The sequence below is a fragment of the Epinephelus lanceolatus genome, chromosome 1, assembly GCF_041903045.1.
Source record: "Epinephelus lanceolatus isolate andai-2023 chromosome 1, ASM4190304v1, whole genome shotgun sequence".
NCBI lineage: Eukaryota > Metazoa > Chordata > Actinopteri > Perciformes > Serranidae > Epinephelus > Epinephelus lanceolatus.
The window spans coordinates 36,268,358-36,295,496 of record NC_135734.1 but is presented as its reverse complement, the minus strand read 5'-3'; the positions used below and the strand labels follow the sequence as shown (position 1 = coordinate 36,295,496).

General features: G+C 40.1%; 2 protein-coding genes across 3 annotated transcripts; one reads left to right on the top strand and one right to left on the bottom strand.

Moving 5' to 3' along the window:
• The first annotated feature begins 207 nt into the window (after window positions 1–207).
• rtf2 (replication termination factor 2) lies at window positions 208–25,608 on the top strand. Its single transcript, XM_033626992.2, has 9 exons — window positions 208–373; window positions 774–868; window positions 1,068–1,161; window positions 1,710–1,849; window positions 2,243–2,321; window positions 18,534–18,644; window positions 20,475–20,529; window positions 22,848–22,919; window positions 23,907–25,608. Exons 1-9 carry the CDS (start codon window positions 305–307, stop codon window positions 24,107–24,109), a joined length of 918 nt encoding a protein of 305 aa, XP_033482883.1. The 5' UTR covers window positions 208–304; the 3' UTR covers window positions 24,110–25,608.
• gcnt7 (glucosaminyl (N-acetyl) transferase family member 7) lies at window positions 5,020–12,567 on the bottom strand. 2 transcript variants are annotated; one of them, XM_033626991.2, is made up of 5 exons: window positions 12,366–12,567; window positions 10,258–10,510; window positions 9,348–10,089; window positions 7,788–7,883; window positions 5,020–6,427 (listed from the first exon to the last, which is right to left on the bottom strand). In XM_033626991.2, exons 2-5 carry the CDS (start codon window positions 10,459–10,461, stop codon window positions 6,186–6,188), a joined length of 1,284 nt encoding a protein of 427 aa, XP_033482882.1. In that variant the 5' UTR covers window positions 10,462–10,510; window positions 12,366–12,567; the 3' UTR covers window positions 5,020–6,185. The 2 variants fall into 2 exon arrangements, with proteins under 2 accessions (XP_033482882.1, XP_078026011.1); XM_078169885.1 differs by having other exon boundaries at window positions 7,788–7,880; window positions 12,366–12,565.
• Window positions 25,609–27,139: the final 1,531 nt, after the last annotated feature.

Below are 27,139 nucleotides of genomic sequence, written 5' to 3'. Positions count from 1 at the left end.
TATTTTTATTTTTTTATGGTAAATGGTAGGCTACATTTCTACTCCTGCTGCCTGCTGCAAAGAAACTAGTAAACTGATATTTGGGCTGATGCTTCCACACTGTGGCTGATGCTACAAAATACACATGTAGAGCTGTAGTTTATTCATTCAGCCACTGGAGGGCGACATCAAACCAATCGCACATCCCGCGAGCTTTGCAGATATCTCGTCGTTTGTTTACAACCTCGGGACTTCCTGCCTCTTCTAGCAGCTTTGTTCATAGTAAGCTAACTGAGTGAATAAACTTCACAAGTCAGCTTTCAAGATGGGATGTGACGGTGGCACGATTCCTAAGAGACACGAGTTGGTGAAAGGGCCCAAAAAAGTCGAGAAGGTCTGTTACGCTTATTTTTTTTCCTCGCTTTTCAAATGTATAAAAGCGTTGTCAGTTGTTTGCTAGCTGTTAGCTAGCTAACAGGCTAACAGAGTTAACGTTAGCTTACAGATATTTGAAAATGATTGGCGTTAAGTACAATTTACGTATTTTATTTAACGTTACGTATAAAGATATGTTAGTCATTTACCGGCCTTGTCTTGTTAGACGTTATGTAAACGCAGTTAGGTCGGCTAACTACTCCTTAGCTTGCTAGTTAGCTAACGTTAGCTTCGTAACATAGTGCAGCTAACCTACGCTAATGTTAGTTCAGTCGCCTTACAGTGAAGAAAAAGCCCAGTAACGTTTATTATATGTGTCTGGTGTACTCTTACGGTATGTTAACTGTTGATGTGTCCAGGTTGATAAAAATGCGGAGTTGGCTGCCAAGTGGAAATACTGTGCCTTGAGCCAGGAGAAACTCAGACGCCCCATTGTCGCTTGTGATCTGGGAAGGTAAGAGTTTGCCCACTGTTTGTACATCTGTAATCAGGCAAAGTTAGCTGCTAAATGGCTCTATAATGTGACACTAAATTAACATATTGTCTTCGTGGCATAGACTTGAGCTTGTCATGACCAGTTGAGCCCATCCATCCAGTTACCAACTTATTGCAGCACACTATGTTCTTAAAGTCTTCTCCATGTTATGTTTCAGGCTGTATAACAAAGATGCTATCATTGAATACCTCCTGGATAAGACTGCTGAGAGACCCAATGCTGAGGCAGTAGCTCACATCCGTGGGATCAAGGTATGTTGCAGGGCTGCAATTAACGATTATTTTCATTGTCGACTAATCTGTCGATTATTTATTCGATTAGTCGACTAATCGTTTTATCGAAAAATGTGGTAAAATGTTGAAAAATGTCGGTCTGTCTCTCCCAAACCCCCAAATTGTGTCATCTAATGTCTTGTTTCATACTCACACCAAAGGGTTTTAGTTCACCGTCATGGGAGAGTGTGTAAAGCTGCCAATATTTGAACGTAAGAAGCTGCAATAGGGGTATTTTGGGTACTTTTATGGTACTTTTCTATGAAAAATGACTGAAACCGATGAGTCGACTACTTAAATAGTCACCGATTATTTTAATAGTGGATTAGTCATCGATTATTCGACTAATTGTTCCAGCCCTAGTATGTTGGCATTGATGTTTACTGCTCCTATTAAAACACAGATATTTCCATTGCTGCTCTGCTCTGTGTAACTGTGTCTGATTTTATTTGTGTTGCCACTTGTGTGCATTTGTATGTGGTGTCACATTTGAATTTTGCATGTTTATCTGTCTATGCCCTGTGCAGGATATAAAGGAGCTTAACTTGACTGATAACCCAGAGTGGGAGGGAGAGAGGAGGAATACTAAAGGAGACAGATATGAGGACATCCACTGCGGCATGTTCATTTGCCCTGTTGTTGGGTTGGAGATGAATGGCAAGCACAGGTAACAAGCAACAAGTAAATGGTCCACAACCTTGAAATGATAAAGAGGCTGGTGCTTTTATTGCGCTAAGTGTAATGCATCAAGTATCATCAGAAAAGGTTCTCCATTTGATGTAAAGATCAACTCAGTGCATCCAGATTAGTTTAGTACTTACCAGGTGAGACTTTAAAGATGTAGATTGTTAGATTTTGTAATATTCAGTGTTGATCACAATGTGCTATTAAACCTAATATGTGTTGTAAAAACTTTTGGCAGAACTCAGTTGTTCTCATCACTGGAATTAAAAAAAAAAAAATCCACCTGACACACTTGTATTCACAATTCACTGTCTGCAGGAAATGGCATGAAAGGTACAAGATTTCACTTTCAAATGCTTAATGTTTCCATTTTCAGGTTCTGTTACCTGCAGACCTGTGGCTGCGTCTTTTCTGACAGGGCTCTGAAGGAGGTCAAGACAGAAATCTGCCACAAGGTGAGCAATATTTCATCTTTTTTTCTCAGCTACTCTATTCCAACTTTCTTTGATACACCATGGTTTGCCACTTACGATTGCATTTCTTAATTTTACTAATAGATGTTTAATCTTCCCGTCCACTAAACCTCTCCATCTTTGAACAATCGATGTCTGGCAGTGATTCTGCTTCTCACACACGGATATCTCTCACTGCTAATGCTTGGTAAATAAGCAGCATTGTTATCAATGTAGATAACACACTAGCAGTCTGTCTTTGGCGAGGTTCCAGATGCACAATCTGTTGCTCAGATGGATAAGATTGAGTGTCATGTATATGAAGTATAATGTTTTAAAGTTCCCATGGGAGGTTTTGAAATCTGAAAACAGTGTATGCTAGTATGCTGTACACTAGTTGAATAAATTGTGTTAGGTATCCAGAAACTTGGGGTAGCTAGAAATAAAAACACAGTTTGTGCACTGTTTACACTTTCCCCAGTTTTATTTACACTACTTAAGGGATTTAGAAGACTAAAAATACTCAAAATTATAAAGAAAAAAAGTGAGGAACAGCACATATCAGAAAACCTGAGGAGATGGCCTGTCACTTTAAAGTCTGAAGTTTATAATTATGCAGATGGCTTACAGGTTTGTGTTGAAAATACATGGATATCTTATCAGTTTTCTGTAATTACAGTTTTATGGATAATCCAAAATGACAGCCAGTTGGGTTAAACAATGTCACAGTGAAAGAAAGTAACAATAATAAACAACAATATCGCATTTCTGAAGACTTTTAACCTCAGTTATCGTAACATTTCCTTTACAATATATTGGGCTCAACAAAACAATAGCAGCAGCATTAACAAAAATATGACTAGCAATAGTTCTAAAAATAGTTTTGTTTATTTGTTGCATCTGCTGATGAATTGCTATTGTCTGCACATACTGTATCTGTTGCAAATCCCTTTGTAGACCAGTGGGAAGCAGAACCTTCCCAGTCTAACCTGAGATGTGTGATTGTCTTTCATGTTTGGTCACATATTAATTCCTCTTTTCTGTAAGTAGTTTTGGTATTTTTTGACATTATTTCTTTCACTGTTCAAAGCAGAAAATTGTGGTCACAGACCCAGCTAACCTGAGGATGTCACTCTCTTTCGTCCAGTATCTATTGGCATCTTTAGGGTTTACCTTTTCTTCTTTTTCTGTAACTGTTCCTCTTTTTGAGCGGGTACTGACAATGAACCAAATGGAGCCACATGGGAAGCAGAGGCCAGCCTATGAACAAAGTGGAGTCCTGACCTGATTTAAGTAACTTTAAAACTATGATAGTAATTTCTCATGCACAGGCTATTATGAGGCCACAGACAGCAGATTATATCCAGCCACTGTTATTGTTTCCGTGGAGGTGAAAGCATCTTGGCACAGAGTGCTTGTTTGACTTTGCCAGAAATAGGGCCTGAAACTTTAGGAAAAGATACAGAGCATCTTGTGGGAAACTGACTCTGTCTGCAGATATTTTTCCTTAGATAGACTTATGAAGCAACACACAGGATGTTTTGTGTATTTATAGCCAGTGACATTTAGGTAGACTTGACATGCTCTTTACGTGGGCTCACATTTGGCTGGCATAGTGTGGACTGTTGTAGGCAAATTTGATGAATATGTCAGAATGTAGTAATAGGACTTCACATTTCCAAGCAAAAAGCACACAAAAAGCAGAATTAAATTATGATTATGTATAGCTCATACAATAAACATGTCACAAATGTTGGACAAGTGCTGTAGATACATCTTTGCATAGCATCTCTCCTAGTTATGTGTAGCAAAAAATGACACACTTAATTGTAAACCACTGGGCAGTCCTAGGCCTAAGTTGTCTGTAAGGGTTCAGATTCAAGGTCATAGCTGGGCTTCTGTCTCTCTTTATCCCTGTTCCTCTTTTCTTGAAGGTGAAGTCTTTATTCCCATGCGGTTGACAACCCCTCACAGTGGACAACTTCTTTCATCTTTCGACTGTACCTTTAAACAGCATGCCCATACTTATACCTTATGTATAATTGTGGGGGCAAATAGAAATTACAAAAATAGTTGTGATGCTGTCACAGATTTGGGGCATATTATTATGAGCACTCAGTGTTTCCCACAGAATTAGCACCTATTTGTAATGGTAGGTTAGTGTGCCCCAACCCAACACAACAGGATGTGATCACCACTTGTCATATTTTTGTCGCTTTGGCCGAAACCCTGCAGCAGTGGTTAACATCTGATGCTGGGCTATTAACCTCACACTGTGTGGCTTGACTCTGTTTGGTAATGCTGGCTTTGTGATACCAACGTATAGCCCTGTCACCGTGTGTGTTTGTGTGTATGTGTGTGTGACTCTGCACCTGGCATGGAGCTCCAGTCCTGCAGCACTAGTCTCATGATAAACAGAGAGAGAGAGGGGTAGGGGATCTGAGCAAATAAATATGCTGCACGCAACTCTGCAATTAAATAAGATTTTACCCCTTTTCAATGGTCAGATTTGCGGTAAAGTTTCGGTGATGGGACAAAATCGCAAGGTGGCGCAGAATTCATGAGTGGCTGAGTTTGTGATAATTGTTACAGTCTCAACATCACAAAAAGGGAAAAGGGAATTTTTTTTATCATCTTTATTTATTTGTTTATACCCACTACCCTCTAATACATAAAGAAAGAAAAAAAGGTAATCAACAAGTTTTTGTTTCTCTCCAACTCTCTTTATTAGTTTTTACACAGAAATTAACAGCATTCACAAAAACAGTTGAGGAAACAGGGTTCTGTGATGCCTATAATAACCCCCATCCCACTCCTATCAATTTTCCTGGATCCCACTCTCGTCTACCTTCCAGGATGTTTGGGTCCCTGTCACCCACCCGTGAAAAACAATCACACACACGCAGCACAAAGACAAATTGGAACCATGCCAAATGACAACAACAGACAAAACAGAACAAAACAACACAAAAAGGGGCGGCTCAGTTTATTTTTTATGAGTTACATCACTGATAGTGAGTCAATAAGGTTGCCAAATTTTATAGAAAGTCATAAGGGATCCTCTCACAGAGAATCTGATCCTCCCACGTCCAATGCACTGCAGCACTTCATGAATCCATCTATTATGAGTAGGAAGGGAGGAGTGCGTCCATTTAAGGAGAATGAGTCTCCTAGCGAGTAAGGTCGTTAAAGCAAGGACTTGTTGTGCAGTCTTGGGCATACTGGACACGGAGGAGATTCTGAAGAGGGCAGCAAGGGGGGTCAAGGTCTACTGTTTTCCCCAGTACATTACTAATTGTCTCAAATATAGCAGCCCAATCATGATAATCGTGTGCATGACAGGAACATGTGTACATAGTCAGCAGGTTAACTTTTACACCTATTGCAAGAATCAGTGCTGTCTGCGTATATAACCAAGTGTTCTTTAACTGGACTACACACTAAACGACAATAAGTTAAACAATATTAGTCAAAATATTAAATTAAATTAAACAGTAGGAAATGCATTATCAGTTGTTTATGTAATACTCTACAGTGTAGTTGTCTCACATAGTATCTGTTGTATACTGGTATATAGTTTTGAAACTGAATTCATAGAACTTCTGCTTTAACTAATTTACTTTACTGTAAAGATATTTTAGTCCATACTGTCTTCTTACTGTCAAAAAGAGCAGTCGTCTTACAGTATGATAAATAGATAAATATGTCTGTAAACTATAACTACACTGCAGAGGAAGTGGGCAGTGCTTCGTCCTGCTGTTCTCAGTTCATTTTTTTTCTGTTCACATTTTCGACATTCACAGGCAAGTGCATATAATCGAAACTTCACGCCACCTGACCGTTTTTTTGAGGATACCAAAAGCGATTTCATGCTCCAGCAGTGCTGTGGAAATGGCTGCTGCTTGAGTTGCTCTGTGTGGCCAGCAGCCATGATGGCTCTATGGGAACAGTTGCCTGGCTCAACACCTTGTTCCTGTGCCACTGCTCCAGGCAGTCGACGGCCTCGGGAAAGCTATTAGTCTCAAACTTATTGGCAAACATGCTGTTCCTCATGACGATCCACGGCAGGTCTTCAACTGCAAAGATGCAGATGTCTCGCACATAATGCCCTGGAAAACAACAACAATTTTTGTTATGTACCACTACATTACATACATTAACCCCGAGTCTGTTTTCCAAACATTTTTATTGTCACATAAAAATCCTATTTTTTGAAATCGTTTATCTGTGACAGGTCCTATAAAACACAGACTAAACCTACTGGAGTGTACATTATATCAGATAAATCCTCATATCTGTCCTCTTATCATCTTTTGTTGAGTAAATCTTGTGTTGCCATAGACAGTAATTGGTCCTGTAATCCTGTCTGGAGCCAAAGAGCCAAACACAATACAAAAAGGAAGGAGCAGACAGGGTTTATGTCACATGAGGTAGGCTAACATTTCTGCACTGCACAGCACAGAGTGTAGAGATTAACTATACCTAAGTTAGACATTACATAACTTGTAGTGCACATTTATCTTGTCGAAATACTTCCAAACATCACTCATATGCCAGGTCGCCACTCTGTTTCTCACGGAAGATCGAGTGATGTCTGACTGAAAGCGTCGAGCATTATGTGCAGCTGCGCAGATCTATGATGTCCAACTCAAGAACTCGAGTACTTATGCCCATCCCTAGTGTGTAGAAGTGAGTTTGACCACAAAAATTTAATACCGTAAAACTTCAATTAGTAGCCCGGGCTTTTATTTGCTTAAATCACTGAACTCAGCAGGCTTATATTTGGGACAGGCGTCTATATGGCACAGGCCTTTAATTCCTTTTATACTTAACTGTATACTTGCTTCTTACTTGACACTCATTTCACGGCACTTTAGGATTACGCCACCTGACATACCGACCCAACAACACTTATCTCGTTAGCTCGTTGGACCCTTATGGACTAAACGAATATGAATAATTTACCAGGTAATCGAGGAATGGACACTTTATGACTTCATGACAGCGTCAGAGGAAGGGAGTCACCACTTGTTTTTTAGTCATGTCTGAATGAATTACCATCTTCTGTGGTGCTCATGGTTTCAGTAAAATGAACTGAACCGAGTTTACATAAAGGTAAATTTGCCGCATATAAGCCGCTGACTAACGCTAGCTCAAGTGGGTAGTCAACAATCAAGTTTTATACATCCAAAGAACTTCTATAAAATGAACTGCTTGGTAACCAGACTGGGGGTCTAATTGAGACAACCCTTTATTTGTCAAAATGTGTAGCCACACTGGGCTAGTTAAAGGGACTAGGCTTTTAATTTTAGGTTTACGGTAATTCAGTAACTTTTTTAGAAGAAATCTAGAAGTAATAATCTACAACTGAACAAGACTGGTAGAATTTAAGACATATCAATCCATGTGGTACAGTAATTAATCAATAAAATAATACCACATTATTGTACATGCACTTCTTTACTGTACCTTTGCATCCATTGTGTGTTTTCCCCTCTTGATCCCTCCACTTGATTGCTCGGATGTCTCCTGACCAATCTCCATCTATGTTGCTGCTCGGAGCTTCTTCAAACACAAAACCAGACACAATGAATTATAATTATGTGACCTAATTGAATTATAAGGATTTACTTAGCTTTCTTTGGGACTGTCACATCCACTGCGTGGCAGACAGTCCCAGATACTTTCCATGGAAAAGCTTTAGGGAAGCGGCTGTTTGTGGCTCTTTATCCAAGATTGGGAAGTGAATCTGCTAGTCAGTAAGTTCTCAGCCTTTTCTGGCGTAAAACGGAAATCTGTTAGAAAACACTATTTTTAAAGCACTATGTGTCATCTTTGTGCAGCTTGTTCAAGTGAGATTTTCAGTGCGGTGTCCTTTTCACCTCAATCACATGTCTAGTTAACCCTCCCACCTCTAAATGAGAGCAGTGCACAGCCACTTCCCTAAACTTTTCCATGGGAAGCATAAACAGGCCTAGCGTTTACTTACCACAAGTGTAATGCTCCAAATTTAAATTCTATAAAGATTATAAAAACAAAACAGTTTCCTTAAGAATATATATGTTAGCCTAATTTTTACACTAGTATTTTATAGTAAATTCCACGTACTATAAGAATTGCTAACGTTGCAACAGAATGATCAATATCAGTATTGACATCAGTTAATCTATGAGGGTTCAGGGCAAAAGCCGAAGGTTAGACTTTAAAAATAGGCTCCTCTCTCATTCCTAAGATAAAGTCTGCCTTATTGCCACCTCAGGACAGATCTGTTACCAAAAGATTTCAGTTTGTTACACGACATTGATTTCCCTTTGGGAAGATAAGCACATTACATTTCAGCCGCCCTCTTTAATAGCACTCAGGGACTAATTTAATTTCTTTGGGTAGTTTCTTGCTCAGGACTATGTCAGTATTTCCTAATAACTGGCATGCTTGTCTTTTTGTTGCAAGAGAAAAACTCTCATTTCGATTTACCATAAATTTGACATTCTGACACCCGACTTAAGCACAAGTCAAGTGTGAGAAATGACAGCAACCAAGGGTGCGTAAAACATTGGGAATAAGAAGTGATATTAATTATCAGAATTAATGTTATTATAAACATCTTCATTTTAAACCATGTGGTCACTTAAGTTCACATGCTATCACTTTCCTTTGTGCCGTACGTGATTTGAAACAATAGTGCCACAGGTGTTACACTGGTGATGCTGCTACCAGTTTTCCCACCTCTGACTTCCCCAGAAAATCTTGCCACATATAAATATTGCCATTTTGCCCCTCAAAAAGCAGTTTAACACAAATCTTTGCCTGTCATAAAATCCTGTCATAAAAGCAGGACCGGGGCCATTATAAAATGTTAAAGGATCAAATATGCTGTGTGACCTTGTTGCATTGATCTGTGTTTCTGTATCTCACGCCTCCTTTTATTTAAACATCATAATCACACTGGTTAATAATTAATAGTTGTATACCAGGATTTGCACTGCAGAATTTTACACCAGGTGTACCCATTTGAAATAGGCAGTTTACCTTTGATGTGGTTGAGTGTCACCCAGTAGTGCTCGTCTGGACTGAATGTGTCTTTGGACCACTCCAAGAGGTCTTTGGCTATTGGGCTTTCCAGAACAAAGTCTACAAAAGCCCTTGTGAGAGCATAGTAGGCTGTTCCAAAATAAACTTGCAGATTGTGTGGAGGAGGACCTTTCGTCAGTCCCAGCCCTTTGAGAGCTACATGTGACCCTGTTATCTCCCGGTGCTGGAGATGTGTCCTGTGCCTCATAGTCACGGGCTGCTTGACCCCAGGCGTCATGTTTCTGTCCCTCCACTCTTTGCTCTGCATGTACCGCACCAATTCCAGGTTGCTCTTGACAGGGAAATCTTGTCCACACAGATTCACCACCTTCTTCCAGCCGATCTTGGACTTCACTAGATCCTTCATGCAGTTCAAATCTGCTTTCAGGCGGGAAAACCCAGCGTATGTCACTGTCTCGCTGCGGCTGGAGAGGAAGGTATTTTCAAAGCAGCTGACTAGCTTCAGTACAGCAGTCTGGTACTCCAATGAAGCCTTTTCATCCACATGAATGCAGTAGACATTTTGTGGCATGTAAATGGCCCGCAACAGGCGCACAAATAGCTCTAGCTCCTTGTGAACAGTCACAATGAATGCTATGGGGTAGTCCTCCTCCTCACGACTTAGAGGTCTTGTGATGAAGTGTAGGTCTCTGGTCAAATTGGAACACTGCATTTGACTATTCAGGATATAGTTTTCCATCTATTGATGGACAAAAAAGATATATTAACACAAAGCCTGTCAAACATGTACCCTTGTAACATTTTTAACTCCAATCGTTACTCACATTTGTTAGCATACTTCTTAAGTTTAATGTAGGTTTTTAGAAATGGGGTAAGAAAGTATATTTAAATATATTTTAAAACATACCTGGCAGTCATGGCGGTTCCACTGCACTCCTTCCTCTATGCTGGGCAGCAAAGCTTTACATTTAGTGGAGAAGGGCCTGCAGCTTGGAGGCTCTAGCAGCTTGGGCTCTGTTGGCATGTTCGTCCTCAAGTAAATGACTGAACAGATAATAGTACTTATCCCAAGGCACAACAGGAAGCTGCATTTTGCCCCCTCAAGGTGCATAATAGCCCTGCTTCACCGTATCCACACAGCACCACCACAGATAAAACTCCTGCAATAAAGACATCCAGATTGGTTATTTGCAGTAGGGTCTCGGAACCCTGGGGGATAATAAATAGGGTTAAATATGTAGGTTAGCACTAATTGATGAAGACAGTTTTTAGAGCAAGAAATGTAGTTTAGTGTAACGAATTGAGTCTATTAATAACTGGTATTTCAGATGTGGCGGATAATTGGCAGTATATTGTCTCTGGTGTGTCCTCCTAAAACATTTACAACATTAAAAAGAAGCATTCCAGAAGTATGTAGGATTTTAATTGATCTTCATATAGTCAGATTTTTAATTATCATGCAGAGTAATAAATTACAGTTGTAGAGAGCTGCTCTTCCTCTACTTTGCACCCCAACAAAAATACAAAACAACCAATTTAAGGAATTGGTGTATCAACATTTGGTGAAATGAATAGGCAAAGTATGAAGAGAGTTGACAAAGTATACTTAAATAAACCTTTTAAAAGCAGTCATGAAAGTTTTTTTCCTGTGAATATTGTCATCCCTGTGAGGAACATGATTTGAAACTAGTGCTGAAGACATTAGATAGTAAATTAATCAACTAGCTGATCAATAAAAAATGTATTATAATTTTGATAATCAGCCAGTTATCACGTACAAATAACAGACAGTTTGAGAGAGAGAGAGAGAGAGAGACTATATTTGATTATTCCATAGATTTAAACACTTACATTAATTTAAATTCCCTGTAAAAAAAACAATTCTCAACTTATTGTTAGCAATAATGAAAGCAGTTGCAGCATTAATTTGAACATACTCTAAAGGCTCACTAAGCAAGCTTTCGTAGAGTATTGGAGAACTAAGGTTCTCTTTAGGAGTGACGTGCAAGGTACGACACATCGCATTAAGTAAACAACATTTTTTGTGAGATATGGGGAGGTTTCAGACTCACTGGACAATAGTTGAGAGAAGGGCAGGACCCATGAGTGTGATACTTTGCAGTCTTTGTCAGATGATATTTATAAGGATCGTCTGAATCTCCAAAGCTGCTTAGCATTTGATACCGAGGCACAAAGAACCTACCAATTTGGAAGGAAATAAATTACTACTATTTTGAATGACTATATATCAAATGACCCACATTTTTCAATGTAAGGCATTCTCTGGGTCTCTCACTTGTTTCTGACATTTTCCATTCATGAGGCCTGAACAGACCTGGCACTGAAATGAACCAGTTTGGGTTGTGACAGCTAAGCAGTCTGTCAAGTTTCACTGCATGCATTGTCTGTATTTTGTTCATTAGAAGTTGATGTTTGATGCTTAGTAGCGTTTGTACACCAAACTCCTGAAACCGTCTTAGTACTTGACGTCATACTCTTGTCAATGTAAAATATTCTTTGTTGAGCCTATAGAGTATTAGAGAAAGAATCCTAGCAGGGAACAATGTCTCTGAGGACTATTCTTAATCCCAGTGAAGCTTCCGCACCAGAGTCCCCCTGCTGATAAAGCCCAAAGATACAGATATCCACAGGGGGGCTGCCATGGAAATACATACGTTTCTAATCTTCTGTCGAAGTGTCGTCACCCCTCACCCCTTACACACACACCTTCCTTTACTGAGACTAACGGATACAACAACTAAAACCTAGCATGGATATAAGGAATAGCGTACTCTTTGATTGCTCACAGTGTACCCATTTTTTTTTATCGCTGTGTCAAAAACCTGTAGATCTGTTTATAATAATCATTTCACATATCTGAGATTCATTTGGAGATTTTATCTTGAAGATCAATTCTACAGCTTGTATGAATGCATCACATAGAAACACACACATACACAGGCAGATACAGTATGTAAAGACAGAAAGCCAAAGAGTGCAATCAGAGCCATTTACCTTCGAGGTAGTTCAGTCTGTAGTCCTCTTGGTGAAGAAGTAAAACATTAGACATCAGCGTCTGTTGCTCTGAGCTTGTTAGCACAATCCATCCAGAGTCCGGTGGAGAGCACAAGTCATTTCCATTGGCGCCATTGTCAGCAGCAACAGAACAGCGGCAGCCGGAGTGATAGTAACAGCAGCCTCTCTCATATGTACGGGCTGAACTTTGTTGGAAGGATTGTTTTTGTACAGAGAGCGAGAGGCAGTGCTCTCTGAGCTTGAGACCCTGTCAGAGTGAGGCAGAGTGCTTTGCATGTGCTTTTTTTTCTCTCTGGTTGTATTCATTGCTGATTAAGTCACTCCCCCCACATCCCCACGAGACGAGGTCTGTCTCTGCCTGGTTACCAGAAGTAACACCCACACACGCACCTGACACACCGGAACACACTTGCACCGCACACACTCTCCCTTTTTTCCACTCTCCTCCCCCCTACAGTTTCCTACTCACTGGTGCGTTGCATCTCTCTTTTTGGTCCTCTTGCTTTCCATTATTTTTTTCAAACCCCTTTGCCTTCTTCATTTTTCTCTTGAGTAGGTTTTAATTCCAGTTCATCTGCGCAGTCAGAGGTGTACATATTGAATTATCCACAGTGTCTCTCAACTGAGTCTGGTCTTTCTGTGTCGTTCACCAACAATTGTCGGATCGAGTAGCTGGTTTAGTGCTGAACTAATATCTTAATTAACTTGTTGACTGATTTCCGGTTCTCAGCTCACTGGTGCCCTGTGTCATGTGTGGTAACAGCAGCCGCTGAGTGAGTGACTGACTTCAGAGCAGCACCCACAGAGTTTGTTTGCTGCTTGGTCAGCTTCTGAGATTATCCCTCTTGTGTTGAACAGAGCACATGGCCGGAGTTCACACCCACTGAGCCTGCATAACGGCAACACAATAGATCCCCTGCTGGTTACTCAGGGGTTTAATATTTGTGTTTGTATATGGGTGTGTTTTCCCTTTTTCGAAGCAGCTGTGCTGCTCATGATGATATTTTTGGGTAATACACAAAGTTATGAAAGAGATTTTTGCAATCCTTCCTCTTTTTTGTCCCAGAGAGTTTGTTTCCCAGTACTTTCACAGAGGTGCCTTGTTACCATCTGCTGTGCTCCATTTCTGTCAAAATTTACAAGCTGCTTTGGATAAATAGAATAGTGACATATCTAATATTTCAGTGCTGAATTAACAAGCTCTTGTGAGATGAATTAATCACCATAATTCAGTTAGTTAGTTCTCTTAATAACAAATCTTAAGATGTAGTGAAACGAAGTACTCTATAGTCAGCCCATTTTCTTTTATTTTATTATTAGTTTCTATTTCAAAGGATCTTCCTGTTGAACAAGAAAGTAGGGTTGTCGAAAGTATCGATGCTCTGATAAGTATCGATACTCAAACGCTGTATCCGGATACAATACTAATTTACAAAAGTATCGATACTAACAGTGCACGCCGGCTGCAGGAGGATCAGAGCAGCCAGTTTTGGTCAAAAATGATGAAGGAAAAAGCGCTCTTTGGAAATATTTAGTGAAGTGAACACAGCACGCTGCAGACAGCAGGTACAGCCCCTCCCCTCACCAGCAGCTGAGAAGCTGGTGTCACCAGCATCAAACTAAAATATAACTTCTAACGTTAATGTGGGAGCTAAGCAGAAAACTTAATCAGTCATGCCCGTCTGTAACATTAATAGACAGTGTTAGTTTAACAGGACAACACAATTATGTGTGTCTGAAAAGTTATGTTAACTGTAAAGTCACAGATTGAAGCTGAAAAAACATTTGGTTTCTCCCGTAACCCCTGGTTCTCTGATCACAGAGGTGAGGTGAGGTAGAAACAGGATCATCCTGAGCCTAAACTACCAACTCTATTTGATCAGCAACAAAAATATGGTGCCAATTCACCAAAAGCACAGAAAATAAACAAGGCTGTAGATAAATACATTTGTATGGACAGATCTTATTTCTGGTTGTTATTTATTTTGGGGGGATTTTTTGTTGTTATCATTGATGTTACTGTTCTGATCTTTATTTAAAAAATGACATGCCTCTTAATTTTTTGCTGCTGTATCGAAAATGTTATCGAGTATTGAATATTTTCCTGGGTATCGATATCGAATTTGAAATTTTAGTGTCAACCCTACAAGAAAGTCTACAAGTCTGTAGATTGACTCAGGTAGGGCTTTCTTGGCTCAAAATGTGGTAGGGGTGGTACCATCCTTAACACGTGCACTCATGTGCAGGTGTACTCTGCCTTCAGCTGGCTCAAGCAAACTTTACCTCTCAGTGGTGTAAACGTTGTAGTCTCTTCTCTCTCTTTGGCAGTGCCTTGGTGCACTGTGCTGATTACAATAGCGCCACCACAATGAAGCAGTGCCACAAGTACTCTAACAAATGACAGAAATCCACCAAGTGCAACAAAGTTAGAAGAAAGTGTTTTTCATTATGACACCCGTCAGAGATTTGTTGAGAGCTGGAGATGGGAGCACATTTGATATAGACGGCTGCTTTGTAATTCTGTCAGCACCAATAAACCTCTAAAGGGAATTTAACAAGACACAATTTTATTTTTAGTCAATAGAAAAGAAAACATAGTGTTCTTGGCTGCATTTGTCAGGTCGAAATGTTTGAAAATAGTTGCTGTGTGCCTATGTGTAGTGGCTTAAAAACTTTCCAGAGCCACTTAACAACATAGGGTGGATGACTTCAACACAAACAATAAGTCCAGAACAAAAATCCCTTTCAAAACTATACGACCCATTTATTTTCTTTCTGTCTGTGCGTATGGTCGAACTGGTTTTACTACCCCCTCTAAAGAAAACCCCATCCCTCTGAGCAGACCTGATAGTGAACTCAGGGTTCACTAAGGTATGTAAATAATTATTCAATATGTCATGAAGGTAGGCCATCTCATACTAATAAAAAACCATGGTAAGTATAAATGTAAATGAAACCCATATGATAAATCAAGTGAATGGCTCCTACACTATGTTTAACATTAACCAATGTGTGTCTGTCTGACTAAATCTGAGTTTCCATCTGCATCACTGTGTTTTGAGTCAGGGTTTCCTCTCAGAGTAAATGCGGCCTGCATGCAAATCAAGTGAAAAGCAAAGACATGATGTGGCAGGGAGATTACCTTGATGTTGATCTCACATAATTCATAGTTCATGAAGGCGTCCAGCAGGAAAGATGCGTATGGAAATAGCTTAACTTATTTTACTATTTGCCATTTCAGTCTACGTATTTTTGCTGAGCGTACCTCACAAACAAGTTTTTCAACATGCTGGATAAACAGAACATTACTTTGTTAGTCAAAATAGGACTTCATCTACTTATCTGTTGTGCACCTGAGTGCGGTTTGTAGACTTTCACCTAATCATTCATCTTATGAGCATTAGTGTTTTTTAAAAGGCTTACACATTCGAATGTTGTGCAGATGTAACCAGATGATGTCTTTTAGAAGTGAGGTTAACCTTTTCCCCCAGAAATATATCTTAAAACAAGCCCGATAAGTAAACATATATTTGTTAAATGCATGTGTAAAGGTAGGGGACTTGGAAAATCCTGTCAACACATTCAATGCCCTTCTCAGTCAATAAGTAGAGAGAAAGATTAACCATAGAACTGCTCAGACACCATCATAGGACAGTCTACCAAAAGAAATCAGCTCTGTTTTGCATCCTCCATCACAAAAATACAAAAGCCAGGATTGGACCCTGGTTTCCTTTACTAGACACAAGATGACAAGAAGGATTAATGTGTTCTGAATCTAGTTTACTTGATTATTTGACACTAAAATGTAGCAACAGCTGTTGAAATCAATACGGTGCAAATTTCCCTGCTCCGACTCGCCCAGGGGTAGTCTGGACATAATCATGAAACAGACCCAAAGGACTGTTACCTCACTCCACATGCGCACTGAACAAGCTCAGCCAGAACTCTCACTTAATTTTTTAATGTTATATACTTTATTAATCCCCGAGGGGAAATTCAATTTTTTCACTCGGTTGTCAATTACACACAGGTCCGAACACACACATGCACAAACAGGACCTATACATGCACTAAGTGGAGAGATGTCAGAGTGGGCTGCCCATGACAGGCACTCTGAGCAGTTGGGGGGTTCGGTGCCTTGCTCAGGGGCACCTCGGCAGTGCCCAGGAGGTGAACTGGCACCTCTCCAGCTACCAGTCCACGCTCCATATTTTTGGTCCAGATGGGGACTTGAACAGGCGACCCTCCGATTCCCAACCCAAGTCCCTATGGACTGAGCTACTGCCGCCCCAACTTAAGGCTGGAATGAGTCTTTTATTGCTAAACAGGTCGTTGTTGACTAAAGTTATAACCACAACTTCCCAAACTGTTAATTGACTTTCTAATAAACTGGATACAGGATTCAATGTACGCATCTGCCTTTACTCATGTGGGACATGATTAAAGCTTGTTGACTGAACTCTTGGGGCTGTGTTCACAAACATTCTGAGAGTATTCCCAAAGAGCTCCTGATGTAGCCCTAGACATTTCTAGCAAGGAGTCATAGCTTGGGATTGTTTGAGGAAAACTTTCTGAGCAAAGAGGAGACAGAAACGTTAACCACAGTGAGGTGCCTTTGACCCGGGTCCAAGGCGTGATGCATTCCTTTAAAAGCCATGATTGATTGGTCTATTGTGAGCCTGCAAGGTGTGGACACTCTGCAGAAATGAAGCGAACTGGGGTACAATACAAGGCTGTTAAAGTGCTGTCATTGTGAGCACTATCACTCTGCTGATGGGAGGTTGCGACAGACCTGTCATCACTGCTGCAGTGATGACAGGTCTGTCGCATCTGTCGCATTTTTTTCAGTTGCTGTATATCTTAGTGTTGTGATCACTATCATGTCTGGTGTTAGTGTGATGTAAGATGTGGGCCCATCTTTAATAACAGCAACCGGAAACATTATCACCGCACGATCTTATATGACACGTTTCATTAACTCACTGTTTCTTGACGATATTTCTCTTACCTCTGTCTTTCTTCCATTTTTTTCCTCTGCCTCGTCACAAGGAGCAGCTGACAGAAGTTGTCCTTTGTGCTAGTATCAGTGTATATCATGTAATGACAAATACTTATTGAAATATATGTCATAGCGTAGCATCAGTACAACAGTAACAACACAGCTGTGCTCCATTGACTCTAATGTAGTCATTTCAGATTTCCTTCATTTTCAGGCTGGTTTTGTGGATTTGGAGCTAAATGTTGAGCCTGGGGTACGTCATGTATTATTGATACTCGTTACCTGGAGAGGTTGGAAAAAGATATACGTTTCTTTCCTGTTCCAAAACCAAAATCAAACCCTGAAAAGTGTAGGGTTAGCTAGCTAGCTACTGAAGATATAGCCTACTGAATGTATACACATGCTGCTTTTGCTTTTTAATGATTATAACAGTGAAATAAAGGCCGACCCTGCTGCACAGGAACCAGTGAAGGGAAACAGGGAAACTTTGCTGATTTTCAACCAGCTGTGTGTCATCGCACTGTGCACAGATGAACGTTGTTTGACTTCCCCCAGAGATCCCTGCCCATCCGGCAGCAGAGGTCTGGGTGCTGGCAGCAGCACGGGGGCGAAGCCAAACACTGTTCATCTGCACACACTGTGATGCCACACAGCTGGTTCAATATCAGCAAAGTCTCCCTTTATATTCATTGTCTTCTGTGTCGATCAGCAGTGATGTGGTGGTTCACTTTTACACTGTGAGCTGTAGCCTATAGTTCGGCTTTAGCTTCTAACTATCTTTGTCTTTTTAACCTGTTGTTGCTGCTGAGTCAGTTTGGCATCCTGGATATGTCCTTCAAACACAGACTGCAGACCCCTCTGTCTGCTTCTCTCTGGAATCACCTTTTGTTTTTCCAAATATGTGATAATATTTCATCAGGGAGTGCAGTTAGTTACAGTGTGGGCTCCATGCTAGCTCTGACAGCTTGACGGACCATCACAAAGGGGCGGGGCTAAGTGAAGGGTCATTTGCTACAGGGAGTGTTGACTTGCTTTACTTACAAGTTTTAAGAATATATGAGTGTAATACTTTTACATTTGTTGGAAAAGTGTTTTTTTTTCCTGTGTCATCAGTGTGTCTGACCTTGGTGGGCATGTTTGTGTTCTAGTGTGGGGACGCGTTTAAAGTTGAGGATATCGTAGTGCTCAATGGCACTAAGGAGGAGGTGGAGAAGCTGAGGGAGAAGATGGAAGAGAGGCGGACCAAAACCAAAACTAAGGTGGGTTTTAATTTAAAAGAAAACAAAAATATTTTGTGTTCTTGAATTTGAATTATCTGCTAGTCTTTGAGTAGTATTTGCCTTCACATGGCCACCTTGTAATTTTTTGCAAACTGAAATGATCCAATCATTAATACTTGTCTAGGGTTATTTTTTACTTTAAGGTTTTGTAACAGATATACAGTACAGGCCAAAAGTTTGGACACACCTTCTCATTCAATGCGTTTTCTTTATTTTCATGACTGTTTACATTGTAGATTCTCACTGAAGGCATCAAAACTATGAATGAACACATGTGGAGTTATGTACTTAACAAAAAAAGGTGAAATAACTGAAAACATGTTTTATATTCTAGTTTCTTCAAAATAGCTACCCTTTGCTCTGATTACTGCTTTGCACACTCTTGGCATTCTCTTGATGAGCTTCAAGAGGTAGTCACCTGAAATGGTTTCCACTTCACAGGTGTGCCTTATCAGGGTTAATTAGTGGAATTTCTTGCTTTATCAATGGGGTTGGGACCATCAGTTGTGTTGTGCAGAAGTCAGGTTAATACACAGCCGACAGCCCTATTGGACAACTGTTAAAATTCATATTATGGCAAGAACCAATCAGCTAACTAAAGAAAAACGAGTGGCCATCATTACTTTAAGAAATGAAGGTCAGTCAGTCCGGAAAATTGCAAAAACTTTAAATGTGTCCCCAAGTGGAGTCGCAAAAACCATCAAGCGCTACAACGAAACTGGCACACATGAGGACCGACCCAGGAAAGGAAGACCAAGAGTCACCTCTGCTTCTGAGGATAAGTTCATCCGAGTCACCAGCCTCAGAAATCGCAAGTTAACAGCAGCTCAGATCAGAGACCAGATGAATGCCACACAGAGTTCTAGCAGCAGACCCATCTCTAGAACAACTGTTAAGAGGAGACTGCGCCAATCAGGCCTTCATGGTCAAATAGCTGCTAGGAAACCACTGCTAAGGAGAGGCAACAAGCAGAAGAGATTTGTTTGGGCCAAGAAACACAAGGAATGGACATTAGACCAGTGGAAATCTGTGCTTTGGTCTGATGAGTCCAAATTTGAGATCTTTGGTTCCAACCGCCGTGTCTTTGTGAGACGCAGAAAAGGTGAACGGATGGATTCCACATGCCTGGTTCCCACTGTGAAGCATGGAGGAGGAGGTGTGATGGTGTGGGGGTGTTTTGCTGGTGACACTGTTGGGGATTTATTCAAAATTGAAGGCACACTGAACCAGCATGGCTACCACAGCATCCTGCAGGGACATGCCATCCCATCCGGTTTGCGTTTAGTTGGACGATCATTTATTTTTCAACAGGACAATGACCCCAAACACACCTCCAGGTTGTGTAAGGGCTATTTGACCAAGAAGGAGAGTGATGGAGTGCTGCGGCAGATGACCTGGCCTCCACAGTCACCGGACCTGAACCCAATCAAGATGGTTTGGGGTGAGCTGGACCGCAGAGTGAAGGCAAAGGGGCCAACAAGTGCTAAACACCTCTGGGAACTCCTTCAAGACTGTTGGAAAACCATTTCAGGTGACTACCTCTTGAAGCTCATCGAGAGAATGCCAAGAGTGTGCAAAGCAATAATCAGAGCAAAGGGTGGCTATTTTGAAGAAACTAGAATATAAAACATGTTTTCAGTTATTTCACCTTTTTTTGTTAAGTACATAACTCCACATGTGTTCATTCATAGTTTTGATGCCTTCAGTGAGAATCTACAATGTAAATAGTCATGAAAATAAAGAAAACGCATTGAATGAGAAGGTGTGTCCAAACTTTTGGCCTGTACTGTATTTCCCTTCCTGTTTTAGAAATCAAAGAAGAGCAAAGCAGCTGAAACTGTGTCCACACCATCAGAATCAAAAGGTTTGTGTGACGCCTGGTTGAGGCACCATACTTGATGTGACGTCAAGTCTGTTAAGCATTTACATAAACAAAACCAAGCAGCTGACAAAACCTTTACTTGTTCATTTGGATAATGTTTTGAATGTGATGTAGTGGAGTTAGTTTGGCTATTCAAACCTGGAACTCACATGGAATCTTAGTAAATACCTCCATTAAATATTTAGATGGAAAAATACAGTGAAGTGTTAGAATGACGCTGCAGAATGTGACACCGTCAGCTATAAACTTAATTACTGGGGTTCGGTAGAAGGTAACTTTACACTTCGCTCTATGAAGTGTATATATGTGAAGTGTGTATCTATTGATCTATCATCTATGTATACATGCATACATACATATGGGCTGTGTGAAAAATCTCTTCTGCTCTTTCCCCCTGAAGATTAATTGTGTCTTTCATAAAAGTGTATTCACTTTTTTATGATGTTAGTAGCCAAGACTGTATAAAAATAATGGATGTAGCCACTGTGACGTCACCCAGTGGTTCATGGACTTGAGTTTTGGAGCCTTGAGTGTGACATTTTGTATGTCGCCATCTTGATTTTTTGGAGCCAGAAGTGGCTGTATTTGGATGAGAGGGTGGAGCTTGGGAGGAGCCAGGGCTGGATTTGACTCATAGACTGTGTTAACACTTAAGCCGTGTTTTCACCAAACACTTTCGGCATAGTACCCTCAGAACCAGTGCGAAACTTGTATGGATATGTACTTCAACCATAGTTCTGTTTATTGTTTCCGTCGACAGTTCTCTTAAAAGTAGTTGTTTCTGGATAGTAATAGCTGTGCTTCACATGGGTAGAGGAAACCTCCGCTAGTTGCTAGGCTAATTTTTTACAATGTAAAATGCTAGGGATGCTGCGATCCGGATCGCGGATCAAAAATATGCTGTGATCCAGTCAAAAAACGAAAGTGAAAAAGTTGAATCGCAGCATCCCTATAAAATGCCATAGGCTTGTGCTAGTAACATTAGCATGTTGTATTGGTTTGGAAAATGTGTTTTGTAATGGAGCCGAATTTTGTAACGTTACCTTTGTTAAATGTTGCTGTGGTCCCTGGCTTAATATGAGTATAGATGTCCGCTAGCTGCTAGGCTAATTTATACAATGTAAAATGCCTTAGGCTTGTGCTAAAAACTTTAGCATGTTGTATTTATGGGGAAAATGTGTCCAGATAAAGACAGGGGCTTTGTCTGTGAATGCTAGTTATAGTGAAGCTATAGTTATAGTGAGTTATAGTGAAGCTGATTTGTGTACTTGTGTTTGAAATTGTTCCTATTAAGTCATGTTTAATGTGTGTTTTAAGTTAAGTCAACTATACAGCACTTCACAGAAACCCCACTGCCAACTAGTGTTTTGGAGGTGTAACTGCAGAGTGACACAGACACACCACTGTGCAAGTAAAAATGCTCACAATGGCGTAGGCCACATGTGTAGACTCTGAATAGAGCTGACACACGAGTATAAATGCCATTTGAGGCATTGGATTCATTTTTCAGCCTCAGTGGTTGTTGCCTGGTTAGTTGAGGTGCTGTTTGTTCATTTCTTCTTTAACTATAACAACACATCTATCATATAGTGACAGAGGATTTAGTGGATTAGTTTAGGATTAGTCAGAGTTTTGGTCTCTTTTTATAAACTATGATGTGTATTACTCATATTTCATTTATTTTGAATAAGCAAATGAATGTAAATCTTATAGATGGAACAGGCACACTGGTTTTACAGTCTGTCCCCGTGTTTTTTCACATCTTCGATCAGCACCTGCGGTGTTCTGTGTACTCGGAGAGCGTTGGTGTGTTTTCCTGTTTAGCTCCCCAGAACAGCACTGGGCTGTCATCTCACAAGTGAACAGGATGTTCGCTGAGAAACACGTTTACACATGTGGCTCAAAATCAAGAAGTTTTGATGAAACAATAAAAATGCAGAAGTGCAGCTTTTTCCGCACCTTCCTGTTTGTATAAAGCTTATTATAGAATGCTAAACAAAGTGTTTATTATCAGATGAAATGTTGGAAAACAGACAATTACCAGCCATTATCTCCATGTAGATACAAAGGTTGTAGTTAATTAGAAATAATATTCTTAAGGATGTTAGTAAACAATAGTGTATTCAGTTTAAATGAGATGCCCATTAATGCAACGTTTTGTAAATCTTTATCCAGACAGTTTGTATTTATTGTATACTTTTTTTTCTGATTATCTACATTCTTATATTGTTTATTGAACATAACATTGCATGAAGTCCACTGTCTTAATCCAACTGTCCGACTCTTGTTTCTTCCTGCAGACACAATGCAACCTCCAGAAGTGGATGTAGCAGGGAGCTCACTACAAAATGGTGGGGAAAGCAGCCAGTCAGGTAGCTAACCACAGTTTTCTTTAATAAGACAAACAAAGCTTAAATGTAGACTTAGCCTCTCTGAATCCGAAAAAGGTGCTAGTGCTGACCATAATATGTCTGTCAGGACTACTGTAAGAAAATCTTCCCCTCCTTCAGACAGCATGGTATTCATTCTGTTGAGAATTAACAGGTTTTATTGCCAGGTAATTAAAAAAGATTAAAGTAGTGCATACAATCAGCTGGTCATTAGGTTATGTCCTTACTGAGCAAGAAACATTTAATGAAATGTTGGCTGGATGTAATATAAAACACAAAATCTAGTTTGAATCCTAGACTGTATATAAAGCTGGACACACATCTCCAATTCCCTCCACTGTGCAAAAATGAAGCCTAAATATCCCGGATAAAACACTGCCATCTTGCACTGGTGACGTCTTTTGGAGCCAGGGTTAATGCAGTACTGATTGGAAGTGGGGCTGCTGTATTGAGTTCCCACCTGTACACACGTCTGAACAATAGTGAGCAGCACTATTGATCACGAGCACACCAATTGACACACACAGCTGTCAGTTGTAATGTCAAACCCTTTTTTTATGGCATCGAATAACTAAATAAAACTGAACTTATTAGAAAAAATGAAAATTTGAACACACATCAGCTTCCTAGCTTCCTCCAAGAGCTTCCTAAAATGACAGAAACCATCTTTGAAAGACATTTATTTGATGTGTGCTTTGATTTTTTTTAAAGTTTGGCCCATATATGTTCAGTGAATAAATCCCACTCCAGTGAGATTATTTGTTTATTATTGAATAAAATGAAGACAGAATTATAAAACTATATCATAACAGAAGCAAAAAAACAGAAGGAAAAAAATGCTAGTTTAAATATAAGTAAAGTTCATATTCCTGTCCTTTAAATTGTTCTCATTCTTTGCCTTGTTTTCTCTGTTCTCATCTTTTTCCTGTTTGTTTTGTCCTCTCTGTCATTTGCCATTTCATCACCTAGCTGTGGCCGGATCGTCCGGATCCTCCAGCTCCTCTAAAGGCACCAAGTCTTCGACATCCTCCGCCACCGCCACCAAAAGGTCCATCCAGGAAATGACAGAGAAGTCGGAGGCCTTCAAATCATTGTTCACCACCCACAGCTCTGCCAAGCGCACTAAAGATCAGACATCCAACTGGGTCACCCACACCCCGTATCACTTCTAGTAACCATCACCCAGAGCTAACATCACCATTTTTAGATTGCCTCAGTAATTGTGACCCATCACTGATAAACCTAGGTCTACAAACCCCAGCTCCAACACACACACACACAGATGCACACACATTACCCACGACCTCTAATAATGTCATCAATGTGTGGACTCATTCCCCACTCGTTTCGTCAGTCCCCAGTAGCTCAGTGTTTACATGTTGTGAACATTTTGTTAATAACTCCCTAAGCTGTTCAGACTCTTTGTTTTGTAACCTAATTCCTCCCCCATGTATTCGCTGGCATCTCCGTGTTCTCAGTCACAAGTGCTCTGAGAACTGATGCTAGGGTGACTTTGTTGTTTCTGTCACTCTGCTGTCTCCTAGTGGACAGAGTGCAGCTTTTTAAAGGGAGCTCTAAATGGTTTAAAGGTGGTGTCAGGTCATGTATAGGCTCGATTTCTCTCCTTAGTTGGGGCAAAAACAACCTGCAAGAACTCTACATCTTAAAGCAGGTACACATGTAGAGCAGTGATTATTTTTCCCCTTTTAAGTTCTCTAAGTATGAGATTGCCCCACTTTTTTTATGTCATATATTTAAAATGTTTAGCAGAGGACATCCAAGTGATTTGTATTCATTGGGGTAGTGGGTTGAATAATAGAGTGACGACATAAAGACAGTTTAAAGCTTATTTATTAAAGCTTTTGATGCTCACGAATCAAAAGTGCTCAGCAAAAGACAAACACAAGAAGCTGTGATGTTACAAGACAATACATACAAACTTAGCTCAGTGATGTTCCTGGTTTTTAAGCATCACAATTTTCACTTTTTCCAAACTCAGTGCTTCTACCTGTCTGTTGACGTGACAGAAACAACATATGTTATGTTGGCTTCCAGTTTAAGCAAAATGTAGGTTAGTTTAATCAAGTTTGGATTTTTTAAGTGGCAATCTGGAAGATCTCAGTATTGTGTGATTTGGCGACACCTACAGTTTGTTGCAGGAGCAGCAACTGTGGTTTAACGTTACAGGTCACAGAGTTTGTGTGACTACAAAACACACTACTGTAGTTTTAATAAAGACGTCAGGCAATAATTGGCCTTCTCCCATCATTCTGTGAGCAGCTGTGATCTGATTCTGAGCTGCACACGGCACAAGTCTGCGGACAGCAGTGAACAGTGAAAGGAGTTGTTTACCTCGCTAAGTTGGCTGCTGCTCCTTGATCTTGTTTTGTAGATGCATTTTTAATGAACAACAGCGGTAAGTGCTCAGCTCAGGTCCTGTGACTACTTCATAATTAAAGTCAACACCCCTTTTGCCAGTTAAATGATATTAATGTAAAGCATTCAGCTCATTCAGTGATAGATAGTTACTGAACAGACATTTATTTAAACGAAACTCCTTGAGCTTATTACTTAAGAGGAGATTAAAAATGCGTTCTTCCTGTTTTACAATTTCTTTTTTTGCATGTAATAAGCAAAGGCCAAAATAAATTTCTGTTCTGTCCTATGAAAATTGTTTTCCTCGCTGTGTTTTGGTGCATTATGCAGCCCTTATTACAAGTAGAATGCACAACAAGTTGCCTTTGTTGTGTGTTCCCCCTGTAATATAAAGCGTGGCTACACAGGGCTCTGTGTGCAAGGAAGAGAAATAATTACCTGTGGTGACAGCAGCAGCAGCAACTCCCTGTTGTGCCCTTCAAGGGAAAATTCACACCAAAAACAAACTATAAAAAGATCCTAAGAAGTACAGCAGCTTACGTGTGTGTGTACACATATAAGAGGTGAGAAAACAACATCTGTTATGAGTGTTAATAGTGTTGATCGGGACGCCCATCTGGCTGCATCTGAATCCATAGATCTTTCAAACCGATATCCTGTTGCTTCGTTGCAGCCACACACTTACGTAGATATCCACTAATGTCTTCTGATGTTTGAGGAAAATAAAACAGCAACTATTAAGATCTTTTATTTCAGGAAAAGTGGCAAACCAGCACTGTGAAAATACTCAATTGCGAGTAAAATAACGTATAAAAAATGTTACCTGTATTATAACAATGCGTTTTCTCCTTACTGATTCACATGGACATTTAATCTTTGCTGTGCAGACTGATGTATGTGCTGACTTTCGCACTAGAAGGTTGTTTTCACATTGATGTGCTTGCCTTAAATCTCAGTTTTAACGTGTATAATTATCAATCAGCAGGACTTCACATCACAACAGGTTTAGAATCCAGTCCTGGTTCAGTATGCAGCTTAAGCAGGTACGATGTGAAACCTAAAACCTCCAGAACAAAAACACAGAGAACAGACTTTCTGGTAAGGTAGGGGCCATCTTGTGTCTCGTAGGTAATCTTTTAAAATGAGTATTTGTTACTATGGGAAACCTGGAAAAGCCATTGAATTTCATCTTGTTTTCCAGGCAAAGGGGTAAAGTCATGGGATCAGTGAAATCCATGAAAGTTTGGCAAGAGTCATGGAATTTTGTAGCGTGTAATGAAATAAATTGACAGTAATCTTACATGGATATTCTTAATGTAACATAACCACATTTATTTTCTTGTTGACGTAACGTAGCTCTAATAGGTGCTGGATGTGTTAACAATTTTCCCCCATGTTTTGTCTCTCACTCCATGTGAGAATGTCATAGTGTTTGTGTTATACATAGTGAATGGTCATGGGATTTTTAATATGGGCACTAAAAGTCATGGAAAACTTTGAAAAAAATCTCCATGAAAATTAATTGGAGCCTACATATTCTGGACAATTTTTTTTCTGTGATTTTGAGAATATAAAATTTGTTACACACATCATGCATTACTGCGTTATCCAGTTGTAAACTAAATTTTGACTCATCTATTCACTGTTGAATAAACGCAGTGTAGTAAAAAGTGCAGTGTCAAACATAAGGCCTGGGGGCCAGAATCAGCCCACCAAAGGGCCTGATTGGGCACTATTGCACACCTAATAGTGATGCACTTGTGAAGGCTAAGAGGTGTCAGGTTTCAAAAGCAGGTTAAACAGAGAGTAGCTTTCCTCATAAAATG

Excerpts from the sequence above, each read along its gene's own strand:
- rtf2 (XM_033626992.2), top strand. The coding sequence starts at position 305 with ATGGGATGTGACGGTGGCACGATTCCTAAGAGACACGAGTTGGTGAAA. Across the intron at positions 1,162-1,709 it reads CTCACATCCGTGGGATCAAG|GATATAAAGGAGCTTAACTT; the intron begins GTATGTTGCAGG and ends TGCCCTGTGCAG. Across the intron at positions 20,530-22,847 it reads CACACCATCAGAATCAAAAG|ACACAATGCAACCTCCAGAA; the intron begins GTTTGTGTGACG and ends TTCTTCCTGCAG.
- gcnt7 (XM_033626991.2), bottom strand. The coding sequence starts at position 10,461 with ATGCACCTTGAGGGGGCAAAATGCAGCTTCCTGTTGTGCCTTGGGATA. Across the intron at positions 7,884-9,347 it reads GACACTCAACCACATCAAAG|AAGCTCCGAGCAGCAACATA; the intron begins GTAAACTGCCTA and ends TTGTGTTTGAAG. Across the intron at positions 6,428-7,787 it reads AACACACAATGGATGCAAAG|GGCATTATGTGCGAGACATC; the intron begins GTACAGTAAAGA and ends GTTGTTTTCCAG.